This window comes from Coffea arabica, chromosome 6c (genome assembly GCF_036785885.1).
Source record: "Coffea arabica cultivar ET-39 chromosome 6c, Coffea Arabica ET-39 HiFi, whole genome shotgun sequence".
In the NCBI taxonomy this organism is placed as follows: domain Eukaryota; kingdom Viridiplantae; phylum Streptophyta; class Magnoliopsida; order Gentianales; family Rubiaceae; genus Coffea; species Coffea arabica.
Window position 1 is genome coordinate 11,572,419 of NC_092320.1, and position 16,124 is coordinate 11,588,542.

Consider the following 16,124-nt stretch of genomic DNA (forward strand, 5'->3'; position numbering starts at 1 on the left):
GAATATGACATTTTGTCCTTCACAATCTTACTTTCTTGACAAGAATTTTTAACTATTTTTGTATGAAAAATCGAAGTTGTATTGCCGTACAGTCAGGCTTCAGGTCGCAACTTTGTCAAAAACCTCCTTTCCTGTTAAATGCAACAAGCAAGCAAAAATTGGATAGGAGGCTAAAATAGAGGAAATCATTACTTGTAGGATTGCTAATAAGCCACTCGGCTCACCTTCATGCAGAATGGGAAGAGATTTCCACAACTTACAGAAATGAGAAACATATTGATCAAACTACTGGATACCATTGTCTGTATTTGTTTTTTAGTGAGTTAATTTCCTACGAAGTTACAGAGGAAAAGGATACTTGATAATCATTAGTAACCATCGGAGAGTTAGGCATATAGCCAAAATGAAAGGCTTGACCCACCAATCCTCTCAATGTTTTCATTGTTTACAAGTGCACTTTATTGTCTCAGCGATGACAATGAATGGGTTGGAGAAAGGAGGAGGATAATAGAGTGGAGCAAAGGATTGGTCGACCAGGAATTTTTTTTTCCTGTTTTTTTGGTGCTGAAGTTTAAATAGAAACTTCGGTTCTTTTTTCTTTTTAAAATTTTTAAATTAAAGTTGATTTTCACAGTCATTTTTTTCTGTAATATTTCCATGTTTTAACATTGGTGGATTTCAAAGAAATTGACTTTTGTTTTTATTCTTTTTAACGTAGAACAAACGAATGCACCTCCACCGAGAAAATCTTAGCCCAGTGGCCAAAATTGAGCCCTAGGACTTGAAAGGTGATTTCAATTATCTGTTTCTTAAATCCCATCCTTGTTTGTTGGGAAAAAGAGAAAAAAACTAAATAATGCACCTCCACCCTCCATTAAAACAGTAAGAAAATATTTGTACCAAGTCCAATTCATTGCCAGAATCATAAGTACATCAATGCAGAAAGTGAATCTGTTCCTTTTTGTCGTTTTAAAATTTCTAAACAAAAGCTGATTTCCACACAGCTCTTTGTTCATTCCATACTTCAAAGTTTAAACGTTAGTGAATAAACAAGAAATTGGCCTCTTCTTTTCTCCCCCCTTCTGCTTCTTTGTAATGTATAACAAACAAACTAATGTGCCTCCATTGAAACAAAAAGAAAAAAAAAGTGCACTATGCTTAGTTCACAGGTAAAGTCAGAAGTATATAAAAACAGCAAGTCAAAAACACCTCTCTATATTTCAAATACTTCTTTGCGACCCCTTTTCCTATTGCAGTAATATTTACGGAAGGTTTTAAGCCATTGGAGAAGACCTCCACTACAAAACTACAGACCAGAACCCTGAAAGTCATATTATACAAGTAAAAGATCATCTTAAGGAATAAAGGTATGAAAAAAAGGATAATCACTAGCCTGGTATGAATTGAAATTAAGTTCCATTTATGATAAATATATAATTGCCGAACAAAAACTGGAGACATCCACAGGATTCAGGAGCGTGCTACAGGAGGTTGTCAAGTTGTCTTTGCAGTTCCGGTATGGAAACCATATTAATAATGTTCTCTATATCTTCACTTGAGTATTCTGATTTCAGGAGCGATTGAACTTGAACATGTGCTTCGACAATATTTGTCCTGCATGAATAATAATAATTATAATTATTAAAATTAGGACATACAAGAAAAAGTAGGAAAAGCAAACAGATATCATCAAGTGCAAAGGGATAACGATCCAATTCCATAACTCCTACTGCCACCCTAAACGCCCAATACTCCTTTCTCCCAACCAAAAATGGAAAGAAAAAAAAAACAAGGATAAAGAATCCTTAAATACTGAATGGGCCAAAAGGTAAACAGATCCAAGAAGATAATTGCATTCTACTCGATAACCCAAGTTTTTGTTGTTTACGAACAAATCAGCAAGATATTAGACATGGGTGCAAAGAAATATCTTACTTTATTGGTCTGAAAAGTATTGCACGTGTTGATGGATTCTGCAGGTACAGTTTCATCTTTGACATTATTTTTGGCAACTCTTTCTCAACTGCAGCATTAACCTGCCTCAAATTGCATCACATGATCAGGATGAATGCTAACATGCAATGGCAGAAGTATCTCTAGGTATGCATGCACAACAGAGACACCACAATGAGAGAAAAGCATACACAGATAACAACGGCATGCCTGCAGTCGAAGAAAAAATGAAAGAAAAAAACTAGGAATGAGGCTTCATTCTACAACAGTATGCTAAGAAGCTTAACCTGTTTATAGGTTAAGACCAATCAACGTGACCATCTAATCACCAGATATTCTCAGACAAGAATCACTTCCAAACACTAGCAGCTATCATCTAACCATGTTCCGCTAAACCAAAGTGATCTGTTCACTGCAATTTACCTTCTCAATAAGCTCCGCAACCTTTTCAGGAGTGGCAAAAGCATGATCCTTGAGCGGTTTTGCAATAGACGACTCTATCTTTTGGATTTGTGCCCCAGATGACAATGCAACTTTAACAGCTGTCACCTTCACAGACAAATTTGAGACTTAAATTAGTGAATCTTCTTTGACAAATGCAAAAATTGAAAATTTACATAATAAGTCAGCAAATTTACATAATACGACTCCGAATTTCAGCCCTGGAAGCCAACGCAACTTCAACAAATATTACCTTCACAGACAAATTTAAGTAGCCAGTACCCTTTGGAAAATTTCCAAACATGAAAATTTAATAGATGAATTTGCAAATTTGAGCTTCAGTTTCAGTTCAGTATTATAATTTACTGCCCATCAAGGTTTCCCTCAATGACTTTTCCATTTCTTCAGCACACAACTCCCTTATCTATTGTACGATGTAGACCATACTTGTTACAAACTTCTAATGATTTCACTAGATCGTTGGTCTAATGTTAGAGTAGATCCCCCTTTCTGTGGATTTAAGTCATGTACAAAACGCCAGTTTGTAGTACAGAACACCTTTCAGCACAATGAGACAATTTGACAGTAATCTCTCTCCAAAAGCACAAGAAGAATTCAATTTCTGATAAAATTCTGTGATTTATTCTCTAGAATGGAATGCAAGTACTCAAAGATGAACAAACCTTTGTAACAAAAGAAAGCATGGGATCCACAACAAGCTTGGTCACTGACATAATGAACTCCTCGCATGTGACTTTGAGGCTTTTCTCCAATTCCTACACTCAGATGACATATCCATGATTAACTACGCTGCCCTGAGGACTGTAATGCACGTGTTTGGCAAATTTATTTCTGCTTAACGGTAAAAAATAAACAGAAGAAAACCTTTCCAACTTACAAAGTTTTAACTTCAAAAGAGAAACAAGGAAAAAAAAAATGTTGGCTTCATTAGCTCTATCATCTGGGTCAATCAGACTTGTTGGTTCAGTGTCATGTATCACTGTGATGCGGGTGACCAAAAAAAAAAAGACTTCTGAATCAAGGATTTTTAATACTTGAAACCTACAATTTTGCAAATAATGCAATACTGCAGGCTAAATCCTTGGAGATAAAATATAGTTGGGAATGGTAAACATGCAGTGTTGTCCACTACTATGACTTATTATATCCCCGTGCACTTGGTGTTTAATTCAATAAGATAAGAGTGCATCACCAGACCTACTGGTAGTATGGGGCTTCAAAACAAACAATGAGTGGTATAGAGCACTACATATCTGATGAATCAGAATTTTTGTAAGGCAGAACCATCTAAGATATAGGAACACAAAGCTACCAATTAATTTGCCTCCATACAGGCTAGATAAAGGAGCATCCTTTTGTAGCGGCATGCTCCTCAGGTTTACGGATTTCGAAGGGGGCCTTAGGCCTTACTTAGTTGACTGACAATGACAAAGGCTTGCGATACAGAGAAAGAATACCATGTTTTCCCAATTATTTAATAATAAAACAAGTATACAGGTTTTTAACTCCTAAAAAAGAACTTGTCACTCTGGTGGACCATGGAATCATATTAAAATGCAAGTGGATTTTCAGGAAGCACTGTTGAATTTCTTACCAAACGTGCCTACATTCTTAACAGTGAAGTTACAACTCTGATAGGCTGAAGGTTAAATGTGTCAAAAAGAATCACAACTTCTAGGTTCTACAATTAACCATCTAGCAAGTTGCACTAATGCTGCATTATGGAACATTTATTGCAAAACAAGTTGAAGCATGAGCAATAGTAATACACAAAAGTCATTTGAGGTGAGAAAACATAAAAATGTAAGCAATGCAAGTACCTTCTTGGCATCAATTTGACTTTCCAATATCCGTGGAGATAGTGTCCTAGCCAAGGAAGTCGATCTTGACCAATCAAACAGAGAAGCCTGACCCCTGAGAATCCGTCTCAAATGCTCCTGGAAATGATGCATAAATGCTGATCAAATTTTTCACTGAAAGAAAAGAAAAGAAAAAATAACAATTTTCCCTTTATAAAAGGACTCTAGGAGTCTATCACATTATCCCAGTCAACATTGGCGATCAAATTGTGAAATCATCACAACTTCTTCTACCAAAAATCTTTGTCAAGAGCATAGTTGCAAGTTTTAAGATCAGGCCGAAAAACCATGTCATTTCCAAGATTTCATCATATTCAGAGCTGAGTAGTTGTCAATTTGGCTTTTTTCAGAGCTACCTGACTTGAAGTGCAACTTTGCATATGATCTACCAATAGACCAAAATCACACTTAAATGCCAGTTGTTTTAACTAATTTGTTTGGAAATGCCAACTTATTTAGTACCTCTCAAACAATGAACCTTTAAGTGATTGTCTTCTCTACATTAATACCACAAACTGCAGACATCATCTCAATCTGGTTCATTTGTAAACAACACCAAATAATTTACAACCTCAGGAAACTATCATCTTCAGTCATGAAGTATTGTTTGGCTCCAGTAGAATATCAAAATAAAAAAATTATCAATAAACACAATGCCCATATTGCTTATCAGTTCTATAACAGGCAAGCAAACTACACAGTTTCCTGATGTAAACAAAAATTTCAGTTGAACCAATTTTCCCCATCACTTGTTACCCACAGAAACAGCACCTTATGCCACAACCCATCAAGTCCCTATTTTCTCACTAAGACAACTGAAACTGAACATGCCATTCCTCAGCTGCTGGAGAAGGCACATCCAAAAAGCCAGTTGCATGAAATGAAACAATAATGATCTTCACTAGAATAGAAGAAGAAGAGCTAGCCAAAACCATGTGACAACAATGTGATCTAGCTATAGAGGCAACTATATTACTAGTCAAAATGGACACAATATGAAGAAACAATAGCAATTCAATGTAATAGTTACTAACCAGCAAATGTGAGAAATCAAGTTCCTTGTGCGTTACTGAAAATTCTATATCAAAGGGTGCAATCTGCAACGAAGCATCAGTATTAGGAAAATTATCTCTGCGGAGAAAATAAATGCCAGAAACTAAAGTAAAAAGAACGACCTGCTCCCTTAAGATAAGAAGATGCTTTATCAGGAAAAGCTGTCCATCCATCGAGGATGACCTTTTAGCAATCAGTTTACTAGCTTTCTGCATCAGGAAACAAGCTTGTGGTCAGAATATGAATCTCCAGTATGTCAATGTATCACTTGGATTTTAGCGTCATGTGTTAGAAGTACTAAGTATATTCAGGTCAAATAATGTGCTTGTCTTTTAATATATGATGATGGATTTGATGGACTTGGAATGACTCAATACCATATAGGAATAAAACAAGTGAAAGAAGTGAAAGGAGAGAGAAGGTGATAAACCAGAGAACAAAGGCAATGCTACATAACTCGTCTTATTAGGATCGCTAAATTGGACATATTATGAGAAATATAAATTAACTAACGTAAATACCATTGGGTGCATTTGGATTTAAGATTATCTGGAAACTGTTGTATTATTGAATGCAGCATTCTTTTTGATGCCTATGTATGTGAAATAAAAAAGGTGGTTGGAAATGTATGGAGGCACGGTCAAAGAATATCTTCCAAATAATCTCGCTTTCTGACTAGTCTAACATTAGTCATATGCTCAAGAACTTTAAAACGAAGAATCCACCAAAAATGTTCAAGTATTACTGACTAACTTGGATAGATACAGAGCAAAATTCCACTGCTTCCTGCAAGAGTTAAAAAGGAGAGGAAAATGAGTATATCATCAAGGATTAAAAAAGAGGTCAAGCAAGCAAAGTACTTGTTTACCTGAGCTAAGCCAGTGAAAACTGCTGGTTCTAAAGAATGATAAAGCTTTGACAGACATGATATAGTTTTCTCCAACGGAGGGTACCAAATTCTAGAAGCATCGGAATTTTGATCACTCTGCAGGTGGGTGTCATGAGGAGAAAAGGAATTCAAAATTGTTGAACTTATCTATTATTATAAAAAGAATACAATCATGAAGAAATTTTGTTAGCAAGCTAAAACTTAAGGAAATAATCTTTTGCTTTCATTACCAAAAAAAGACCTTTTGCTTTTGTCATTAGGCCTCAAGAAATCTAAATGCAATCAATTATAAACGTTCCAAAATCTCAATAAGAAATGCTTAGCATATCCAACTAAGATGGTCCATATCCACTTAGGAGTCATTAGGATCAGAATGACCAGAAATCCAGAAGTATAAGATAATTTACATCATTACAATTTAGGAAATGGATAAATTATTGAGAACTCGGCCAACCAAAAGACAGAAAAAATAAATTTTACAGACAAGTCATGTCATAAGTACTAGGTACCACTATCATTTCAATCCAAAAAAACCAATTAGAAAACATATCTGGGACAAACAAGATAGAAAGTAAATAAGATGATTATCTTTTATTCTTTTGTGGCCATTACGGGGTAAGAAGGGTTATTTAAATGGTCCACTGTCCAAGATGCAATCCAGCTAACTCATTATGCTTAAAAATCAAAAAAGCACACAAGATTCATGATATCAAAGTTGAAATTCATAATTGATCATGTTTTATCAGAGAAGGAAATCATCGTTCATAGACATTCCAAAAGAAGCATAAACTAAAAGACAAGGATTTCACAACCATAAAGAATTTAATGGGAAGAAGCTATCGATAACTTAATAGGAGGCAAGTAGGGTCATCCACCCATTTCTCTGGTCTAGAGGGGAGAATAGGCAAGTTCTGAAATAATGCAGAACACAAAAAGCAGCCAGAAAAGAAAAAATCTTTGCAAAGCAATACATAATGCAATGAACAAGAAAAACAGGAAGTCATCAAGCGAGGATACAAGGACAAACTGAAAAAGTGCTATAGAGTTTCATTTGAAGCTCCAGTGACTTATCAAAGTCGATCTTACTTGTTCCAGGAGGAAAGAAAGTCATACAAAAATGAAAAGAGAAAACAAAAACCAAAGCCATTCCAATATAGAAAACTTTAACCAAAAGAAGACACTTACGGACACAGTTTCTGTATCCACTTGTGCCAACTGCTCCAGCTTTGAGGGATAGTCCAAATCTTCATCTAATGGAAGATAATTTGCAATCTGAAAACACGAAACACGAAAATGTCGAACTTGAAGTGATATTTTTTACAGTACAAGGAGGAATAATAAGTTGAAGGAACAATCAGAGGCACAAGTAGCTACCTCATCCCGAATATGTGTTCGAGCACGGAATGTCAATCGTTCATGAACATCTGCTAAGATTCTATCCAAAGTTGGACGCAATCCTGCTAATGATTCACCTCGCCTGCTTAAATGTTCTCCCAGAACCTCGACTTTGAGAATATCAACCAGTTCACAGAGAACATCAAGATTTGTTTCATGAATAAGTTTTGGCCGTAATGTATCATACAAGAATGTACATCTGCAAAAGAAGTATCAATTAGGGAACGGAAGGTGTGAACTTTAGCCACCGACATATCAGCACAAGTGCCATGTTCATGACTGTAAATTGACATTGACTCCTAAATTAGCTTATAATTACAAAATGCTAATTAGTTGCGGAAAGCTCCTCATTGTGTATACAAGGACAACACCTTGAAAGTTAAATTACAACACTCTATCCACCAAAACATTTTATGTTGCGCTGATTAATAATATTTAGTAAGGATCTTCATTTCCATATCCAATCACAGTGCACCTTTCATAGCAACTTGTGAGATAGTTCCAGGAATACTGTTTTCCTATTGAAACTTTATCACTATTTTAAAACAACTGCAAAAATAAGAATTTTTTCCATAAGAACGTAATACACCAAGCAGAATACAACAGAATCTGTATTTGGCTGACCCCAATCATGCAACAGCAAGTCACGGAAATGAACGAGGCTGTTAAGATTATAGTACAGATAGAGAACATGACAATGGCATCAAAGAAGCAACCGCAGCATACTGTAATTCAACTATAAAACTGTCTCCACTAATAAAAATGAACTACAGAAAACTTCTGTACTTGAAAATGTTCTCTTTCTAGTAGAATTCCATATAAGCTTCGTGCTTCTCACAACAAAAACTTAAAACCTTTAATCCCAGTCTTCGAAGGTTTCAACAACATACACCAGCAGCTTGAGGTTAAAGAAGAAATCATAAGCGGGATATTATTATTATCAAAAAATTCAAGTCAAGGACTTACAAGAGGAGAAAGAGAAGCAACGTGGGAAAATTTAAAACAAAGATTGATAGGTCCAGCAGGACACGGAAGATAACTCACAGTGGATCAGTCAACGGAGCCAAGCTCGAAGTGTCCTCTGAAGATAACGGGAAAAAGTGACTAAAAAGTTGATGCTCAAGCTGACACACCTGCAATTGAAATGGTTAAGTGAAAAAAATTATATCTTCCTTTTCAAAGTATTCTATTGATAGTTCAAGGCACCTGAAAGAATTAGACAAAAGAGCATGGATAACATGTAGAAGCTAATGGGAAGGAGGTGAGAAAAGGTGTAGACGCTCTCCATGTTACAAATTCCAAAGATCATCAGACATTAATAATCATCCAAATTCTAATCTTCAATCCCTTCATTGATATCATAAAAGTGACTCAGAAAATCTTCAGTTGTAGCAAGCTAATGGTAGCTAACAAATTATTTTCTTTTGCAGTTATTGCAACACCAGTTGCAGCACAAACACAAAACTAGGTTCATTGTCCTTGAGCAATCTGACTGTACGCAGCAACTCATCAACGTATTTACCCGAATATATATGCCTAAAATAAAATTTACAAATATCCTAAATCTATTATCACTCTATTCCCAATAAAGTAATTGTACTGCTCCATGGGCAAGTTCCATTCAAAACCAGCAACTCAGCAATATGCACCCTTATGACAAAGAAAAGGGGGAAAAAGTCAATCATAGCAAAGGATACACTACCTGCATTAGGTATGCACATCCTGATCTAGTCAATGATGGCAATTCCTCTTTCTTGGAAAATTCCGAGACCCGTTGCTGCACTATGCCTTTCACCTAAATAATCTCAAAATTACTTGTTTAATAGAAAATTGACAACAGAATCACAACAAACCTAATAGATGACTGGAAAAAAGCTAAGTAAATCAATTACTTAAGATTTCTGCTCACCAAAGAAAGACGTTGTTCACAATATAGCTTGTGGCATTCTGCAAGTATTTGAATGTATTCTTTCCTAGGTCTTCTGGTTTCGATTTCCTCCAGTACTGGCTTAAGCTGCAATCAAGATTAAAGACCACAAAGTAAAAAGCATCATGTTAAAATGATATGCTGATCCCGCTTGCAGAAAAGTTGACAGAAAACCATAAGAATGACATGACAAAAAGAAGAAAGAAAAGGCAAAAAAATCACCTCATTTGCGGCAGCCTTGAAGCGTACATAGATGACAGAAGCCTCAACAGCTTCAGATACAGCTGCTTTTCCACCAGCACTGTTTCGAATAGCTGCTTGTACCTAATCAAGACATAGAAGATATGTGGATAAGCAAGGTATACTAGAGGTAATAAATGAAACTAGAAATGCACAACATAAAGCAATCTCACCTGAGAAGAAGCATTTTTAAGAAGAGAGAGAATGTGAGAACGAATCATTGACAGCGCTCGAGACTGTCAAATATGCCAAAAAAAAAAAAAAAAAAAGGTTCTTTAGTTTCAGAAAATATAAAAAAGAATACAATAAAAAACAGAAATGATGCCAGTGAGGTGCTCCTAAATGTGATCAAAGAAATACCCTATTGGCACAAACCTGTAGTTGCCGAAATTTGACCAAGTAAACATTGCACTCTGCATACTGTGGATTACTTTCAACATACCTAGCAACAAAAAAGACAAATGAAAAGTTTTCCCTATTTCAATGTGGACAAGTTAAATAACAGCTTCAATTTCTAAAAAGAGGATATTCATGCTTGTACGTTAGTACTTCGAACCTGCTCACAACCTAAAATAAGCTACAAGAACAATCAAGTATCATGATTGAAATTTGGCAGGCTCATTTTAACGAAAAACAAATGTTCAACGTTCTAGATATTCAGAAATCACTTCATTTAGCAATCAATGTACTCAGGATGCATTGACCAATTTTACTTGTTAAACCTAAATATTTTGCACAACATAAAGAAAGAAAGACATGCAGACTCTTTCAAAAGGAATTGTAACTTTTAAGAGATTATTATGAGTGATGATAAATAAACACATTAAACAAACAGATTGATATGGCACTTGTCCATGAAGTAGGCTATCAAAGCTAGTCTGATAAATAAGGAGACCCTTATTTTCCACATCAGTCAGTTTGTTTATTCTCTAACTTATTCTCCTTGTGTGCCATTTCCTTCTGAAATGGTAATTCTTGCAAGGAGGACTGTTTCCACTTTGCATCCTCTAGTTTACACTGATCCTCACTTTGCACGTCAACTTCTATTTTCGACAAATTTTTGCTCACTCGTTGTTTTGTGATTATTGCATACGTATTTTCATCATTGAGAAGAGAGGCATGCTGTATATGTGCATGTTCTTCAGATACTTTCAATAAGCTTGTGCAAAATTATATTACTTTAGCATGCACTGGTAACTTTGGGGAATCCAAAATAAAAATTTGAGGAGATTCAAAGTATTCAAAGTAAAAGTTCACGTGCAAAGTGAGAATTGAGAAATTCTAAGGGTGCAAAGTAGAATTAGTCCTTGTAAACTCTGTTTGGGCTAATTCTCTATCTTAAATATGATAAAACTCTTAACTTTGAAGCTCAATTAAAATCTTATTAATGTATTCCAGACATTTGTTACAACATCACTCAGTGGTGCAAATTGACAAATTAATCCTCAAATACTGCAATTTAATAGTTTACATACGATATGCATTCATCGAGTCTCTTTAGCAATGGAAGAAAGTTCTCATTTGCTACATTCATGCTTGGAGAATAAAAACTGGTAGCAACCTGCAAACAAGAGCGAAACAAGTTATAATCACATATTGCACTTGCGACAGTCAATAGAAACAAACAAAATAGGCAACCCCACAAAAACTGCATCATGGCAGCTCCACTAGAATCTGTTCTGAAGGAAATAAAGTAGAAAACAGGCTGAGAGAGAATGCCATCTTTTGAAGTACCAGCTACAACAAAAAAGAATAGCCTTATACACATCCTAATACCAACACAGAACAACCAATATGACTCAGGCAGGAACAAGGATACAACTTCAGCCAAAGAAACTCAGGCAAAAGAAAAGCACAGTAAAAAACACCTGCAATTTCAATGTTAATGTTGAATGATCAAGAAGCAATGCTACTAAGAGAAGAAAACAGCATTGATATTAAATCTTTCAAGAAAAATGTATCTCAGAGAACATGTATTGCTACATTAAACATTCAATTGTTTGGGGTCATATCTCTAATACATAGTGCATTATGTCACTTTTTAAAACTGTCAACTTCAATTTATGAGTTACCCTGATATAAATACTCACTAAACATATCTTTTCTGGACAAATGATGAATATATGAAAGACAAGTCATTGCCTTACTCCTCTAAGCAGGAAACCTATCGTTGACAAAGTTATATCACAAGGTTATCTTTCTGTATCAGTGATCAAGAAGCAATACTATTAAGAGAAGAAAACAGCATTGATATTAAATCTTTCAAGAAAAAATGTATCTCATAAAACATGTATTACTACACGTTCAACTGTTTGGGGTGATATCTCTAATACCTAGTGGCATTATGTCACTTTTTAAAATTGTCAACTTCAATTTATGAGTTACCCTGATACAAATACTCACTAAACATATCTTTTCTGGACAAATGATGAATATATGTAAGACAAGTCATTGCCTTACTCCTGTAAGCAGGTAAGCCTACCACTGACAAATTTATATCACAAGGTTATCTTCTGTATCAGCCATACAATCTAATAATATGCATTACAATCTAATAAATAGCAAGATAATTGATCTATAAACAAGTAAATAGTGTTCAAACCTTACATTCTCCAATTCATCGAAGTAATTGAGCTTACTATGCAGTGACTCTGCAAACTCAATCAATCTCTGCTTCTCCATAAGCTGTAAAACATGGAACAAACTGAATAACTCAAGATTCAATGTACATTATTCTTCAATCAACTTTTACGAATTTAATGTATCATCTCGGTCTTGAATTGTAAGACAGTTTCGTTCAATTAAACTTCCTTTTAAAGCGAACAAACAGTAACAAAAGAAGAACATCTTCAGTAGAATGGGGTATAGATATCGCTTCCTTTCCTAATATTAGGTTACAATATAGTTGATATAAATTATAACATAAAAATCGATAGCTATTTCAGATAATTTAACCTCTTGAACATGATGCAAACAAAAAACATAATGTCAAAGACAGGTAATCCAGCTCATGGCAAATAAAAATGTCAAGTAACATCCTCACCACAGGTTTAAAAAGTTTAAAACCATCAGACAGCTAAGTACTTTGTTAAGATTGGTGCAAATCAGATGCTAAAAGAAACGATGAGTCTACCAGTCTATCACATGCATCATGAAGAGTTTTAGTCTTTGTTGCGACTGCATGATGCTGGAACTGCAAATCGTTGAATAATTCAAGGGTCTCATCCACCTGGAGTCAAAGCAAATATTTAAACATTAACTCAATCTAAACAGCAAGCACCAAGAGTATATTCAGCCAGAGAGACAAACTTCAGTTGTTTCTTACAGGAAGGGCAGAGAACAGAAAATGTAATAACATTAGACGCCAAAGCATATTTATTCACCTGATGAAGAATGCCATCACATGTCTGTATCCGCTCTGTTAAGGTGTTCACGTAATGCTGGTATTTTTCTTCTGTCTAAATGATGGGAAAATCAGGTACAGTTGTGTGATCATCAAAATTGTCAGAAAGCCATGTCAATGGAAGCCAATACTAACCTCTGATTTCATAGCTGCTTCAAGACCCGTAAACCACTTGTAAAACTGTTTCACATAATGAGCAGAGGACACAATGAATTGAATTACAAACTAAACAAAGGAAAGAATTTGAGGAGCTAACAATAGACACATAAAACTAAAAAGTGCCTATTGGCAGTAAGCAAATCAATAAATTCCAGTTGTTCCAAATTTTTGCAAGAAAAATAAATACTCTATTGCAGCCTCCTTAGCATGTTCTTAGGGAGGAGCAGAAATGGAAACAAGACATAAAGTGAAAACTGAAGGATAACTTATTCATGTACCAACCAAGTAAACTGTTTTAAAAGTGAACTCAATTAAGTCCTCCATGTCTCAGGAAATGGAAAATCAATGTTTGGAGTATATAAAAATATTCCGAATGTCTAAATCAGCCATTGGCCATGCCACTGTCAGTCTTGATATATCCCATGCTCACCATCCTCATTTCTTGACACCACTATGCTGCCTCAATTATGATTTGAGGAAATTGAGGTATGAGAGTAACACTGGGTATATGTACACGAGATGTTGCTGTTTGTAAAAGGCTGATCTTCCTTTTTGTTACATACCCTATCTTCTCAGCAAGATACAGTAAATGGTATGATTGTGTACATATCCAGCACTTAATGACTCCTCACCTGGTTGGTATTGACCAGAACAGTCTCAATGGTGCCTGAATCTTCAAATGTATTATGCTCCATTGAAATAGACAGACCATTATCCTCTCCTGTGACATGCTCTTGGGACTTGCATAGCAAAGAATGCCTTTAATTCCAGGGGAAGAAAAGAAAAACATTCCTAAAGAAGGAAAAAGAAAGGGAAAAAGAAAAACTAAGGCATCAGTAACTCACTAAATTGGGTGGAAATGGTCGCTCAGCAACTGCATGAGAAAGTGCTTGAATTGCTGCCTGTTGATGCTCTGTCAATGGAGCATTCTACAAAACGAAAAAAAGAAAAGAAAAGAAAGATCCACAAAGGGAATAAAGAATTAATTACAGCATTTACAAAGTTTACATTGGATTCCCCAAATTTTGAAGTGCAAACAGTGTTGATATGGAAAGAATTTTAAAAGAAAGAGGATATAGACCCAAAAAAGATGAGGTAGAGTATCCAAAATTAACATGATAACACATATCCGGAAAAAAAGCAGCATATAAATAGTACCAAAAACTTAAATTGTGTGGCATAAATAAGGTCTCCAAAATACAAGTAAATGTACCGACAGATAAAGATTTAATGAAAAGGGAAAAGGAGGCGTCTTGACATCTTATTACTCGTTAAGGTGAAAGTTTGGAAATTTCTAAAACTAGACACATGCAAGTGCTCATATGAATACTGAATTTATAGATACTATCATTGATTACCGGGTAGGCATCGAACCTACGACCAATAGGTTAACAGCCAGCCGCTCTACAATCAGAATGGAAATGCTTGAAGGGGTACATTAGAAATATCAATTTCTGCCCTTAGTTTCAAACATAAAATTCGGGAATTCCATTCCCTTCTATACTCCGAAAAAGAAAATAATGTGACACTGAAGCGTAACACACATGCCAAAATTTCTTGCTTTCTGTAACTCCAAAAGCAGCAGGTAGCATCTAACCTTGTAAAAATATCTAATTTGGCAGCCCAACGAACACAGGGGGTTTCAAATAACACTCAAAAAAATAAAGTCAAATAGATACATCACTTCTCACTGTTTCGATTTCCATATAAAATGCTAATGTTGTTCAACAATCATCCCATGACACCATTATTGTACCTAACAAGAAGCTCTAAGAGTTACAATTACCGCGCCCACGATAAAAACATGAGGATCAGAAAAACCTAGATCAAGAACCACCGGCACGTTCATTTCCAGAAATCAACCGAAATTGACAATGTACACCCACACGGATCTCCACTTTTTATCTTTCCTTACATTGTCATAAATAAAACAATCACATAGATCTAAAATCCAGAAGCCATATTCAACGGAACAATTTGAGCAAAATACGAATCCAAATACTTAATTGAGGCACAGATGGAAGAACTGTTGGAAGTGAACAAGAAGAGGAATAGCAAGAGGACAAAAAGGCTTACGTGTTCCCAAGTAGAAGCAAAGTTATAGCCTTTGGAAACTGCGCCTGATTTGGGAACTGCAACGCCGGCTTTTGATGGCGGCGAAGTCGACGTCGTCGTTGCCGCCATTCTTTTCTTCTATTGCAGATTTTGTTTGTATCGTGAGTTTCAATTTAAGCAAAAGAATGCATTTTAGAACAGAAGAGGAAGAAGAATTTAACTCGTCGAGCAACGGCCAACACGGGCGCTGCCGCCGTGCTTCCCCCGTGTCGTTGAGCTTACTCAAAAGGGGCACAAAAGGGACGACTGACCAGGGAGGGAGCTTTCTAGCCTCGTACTACTAGCTAGCTTAGCTAGTTAGTTTCTGAAGATTCAGATTTATGGGTGCATTGGTTGGTTGTACCATGTGCTTCTGTATATGGACATTATAGTTTAGTTCGATCTGTAAATTTGTACGCTTCTTTTAAAATAAAAATACTCGTAATACTTAGTACTTGAAATTGTTTTCTTTCGGCAAAATTTAGAATAATTGTGCTTGGATTGGAGGTTAATTGGAAAAAATATTTTAGAATAATATTTTTTTATGATGTGATATATATGAAATAAAAAATTAAAAAAATTAAAAAGATAAATAGAAAATACATCTATGATGCAATTAAAAAAATTTTTACAGATAATTTCATATTCAAACAAACGTGTTTATGATGCAATTAAAAGTTGTTTTTTTTT

General features: G+C 35.3%; 1 protein-coding gene across 1 annotated transcript; it reads right to left on the reverse strand.

Annotated features, from left to right (window-relative positions):
- Positions 1–1,199: 1,199 nt before the first annotated feature.
- Positions 1,200–15,772, reverse strand: LOC140008469 (conserved oligomeric Golgi complex subunit 3-like). The gene is made up of 26 exons (XM_072052899.1): positions 15,617–15,772; positions 15,417–15,533; positions 14,186–14,269; positions 13,973–14,080; positions 13,317–13,361; positions 13,162–13,236; positions 12,912–13,007; positions 12,386–12,463; positions 11,254–11,339; positions 10,154–10,220; positions 9,952–10,014; positions 9,761–9,862; positions 9,521–9,625; positions 9,314–9,406; positions 8,656–8,744; positions 7,591–7,810; positions 7,402–7,488; positions 6,196–6,312; positions 6,081–6,113; positions 5,450–5,536; positions 5,309–5,371; positions 4,236–4,352; positions 3,078–3,170; positions 2,377–2,502; positions 1,936–2,036; positions 1,200–1,614 (listed from the first exon to the last, which is right to left on the reverse strand). The coding sequence occupies exons 2-26, from the start codon at positions 15,522–15,524 to the stop codon at positions 1,482–1,484; spliced, it is 2,376 nt and encodes a 791-aa protein (XP_071909000.1). The 5' UTR covers positions 15,525–15,533; positions 15,617–15,772; the 3' UTR covers positions 1,200–1,481.
- Positions 15,773–16,124: the final 352 nt, after the last annotated feature.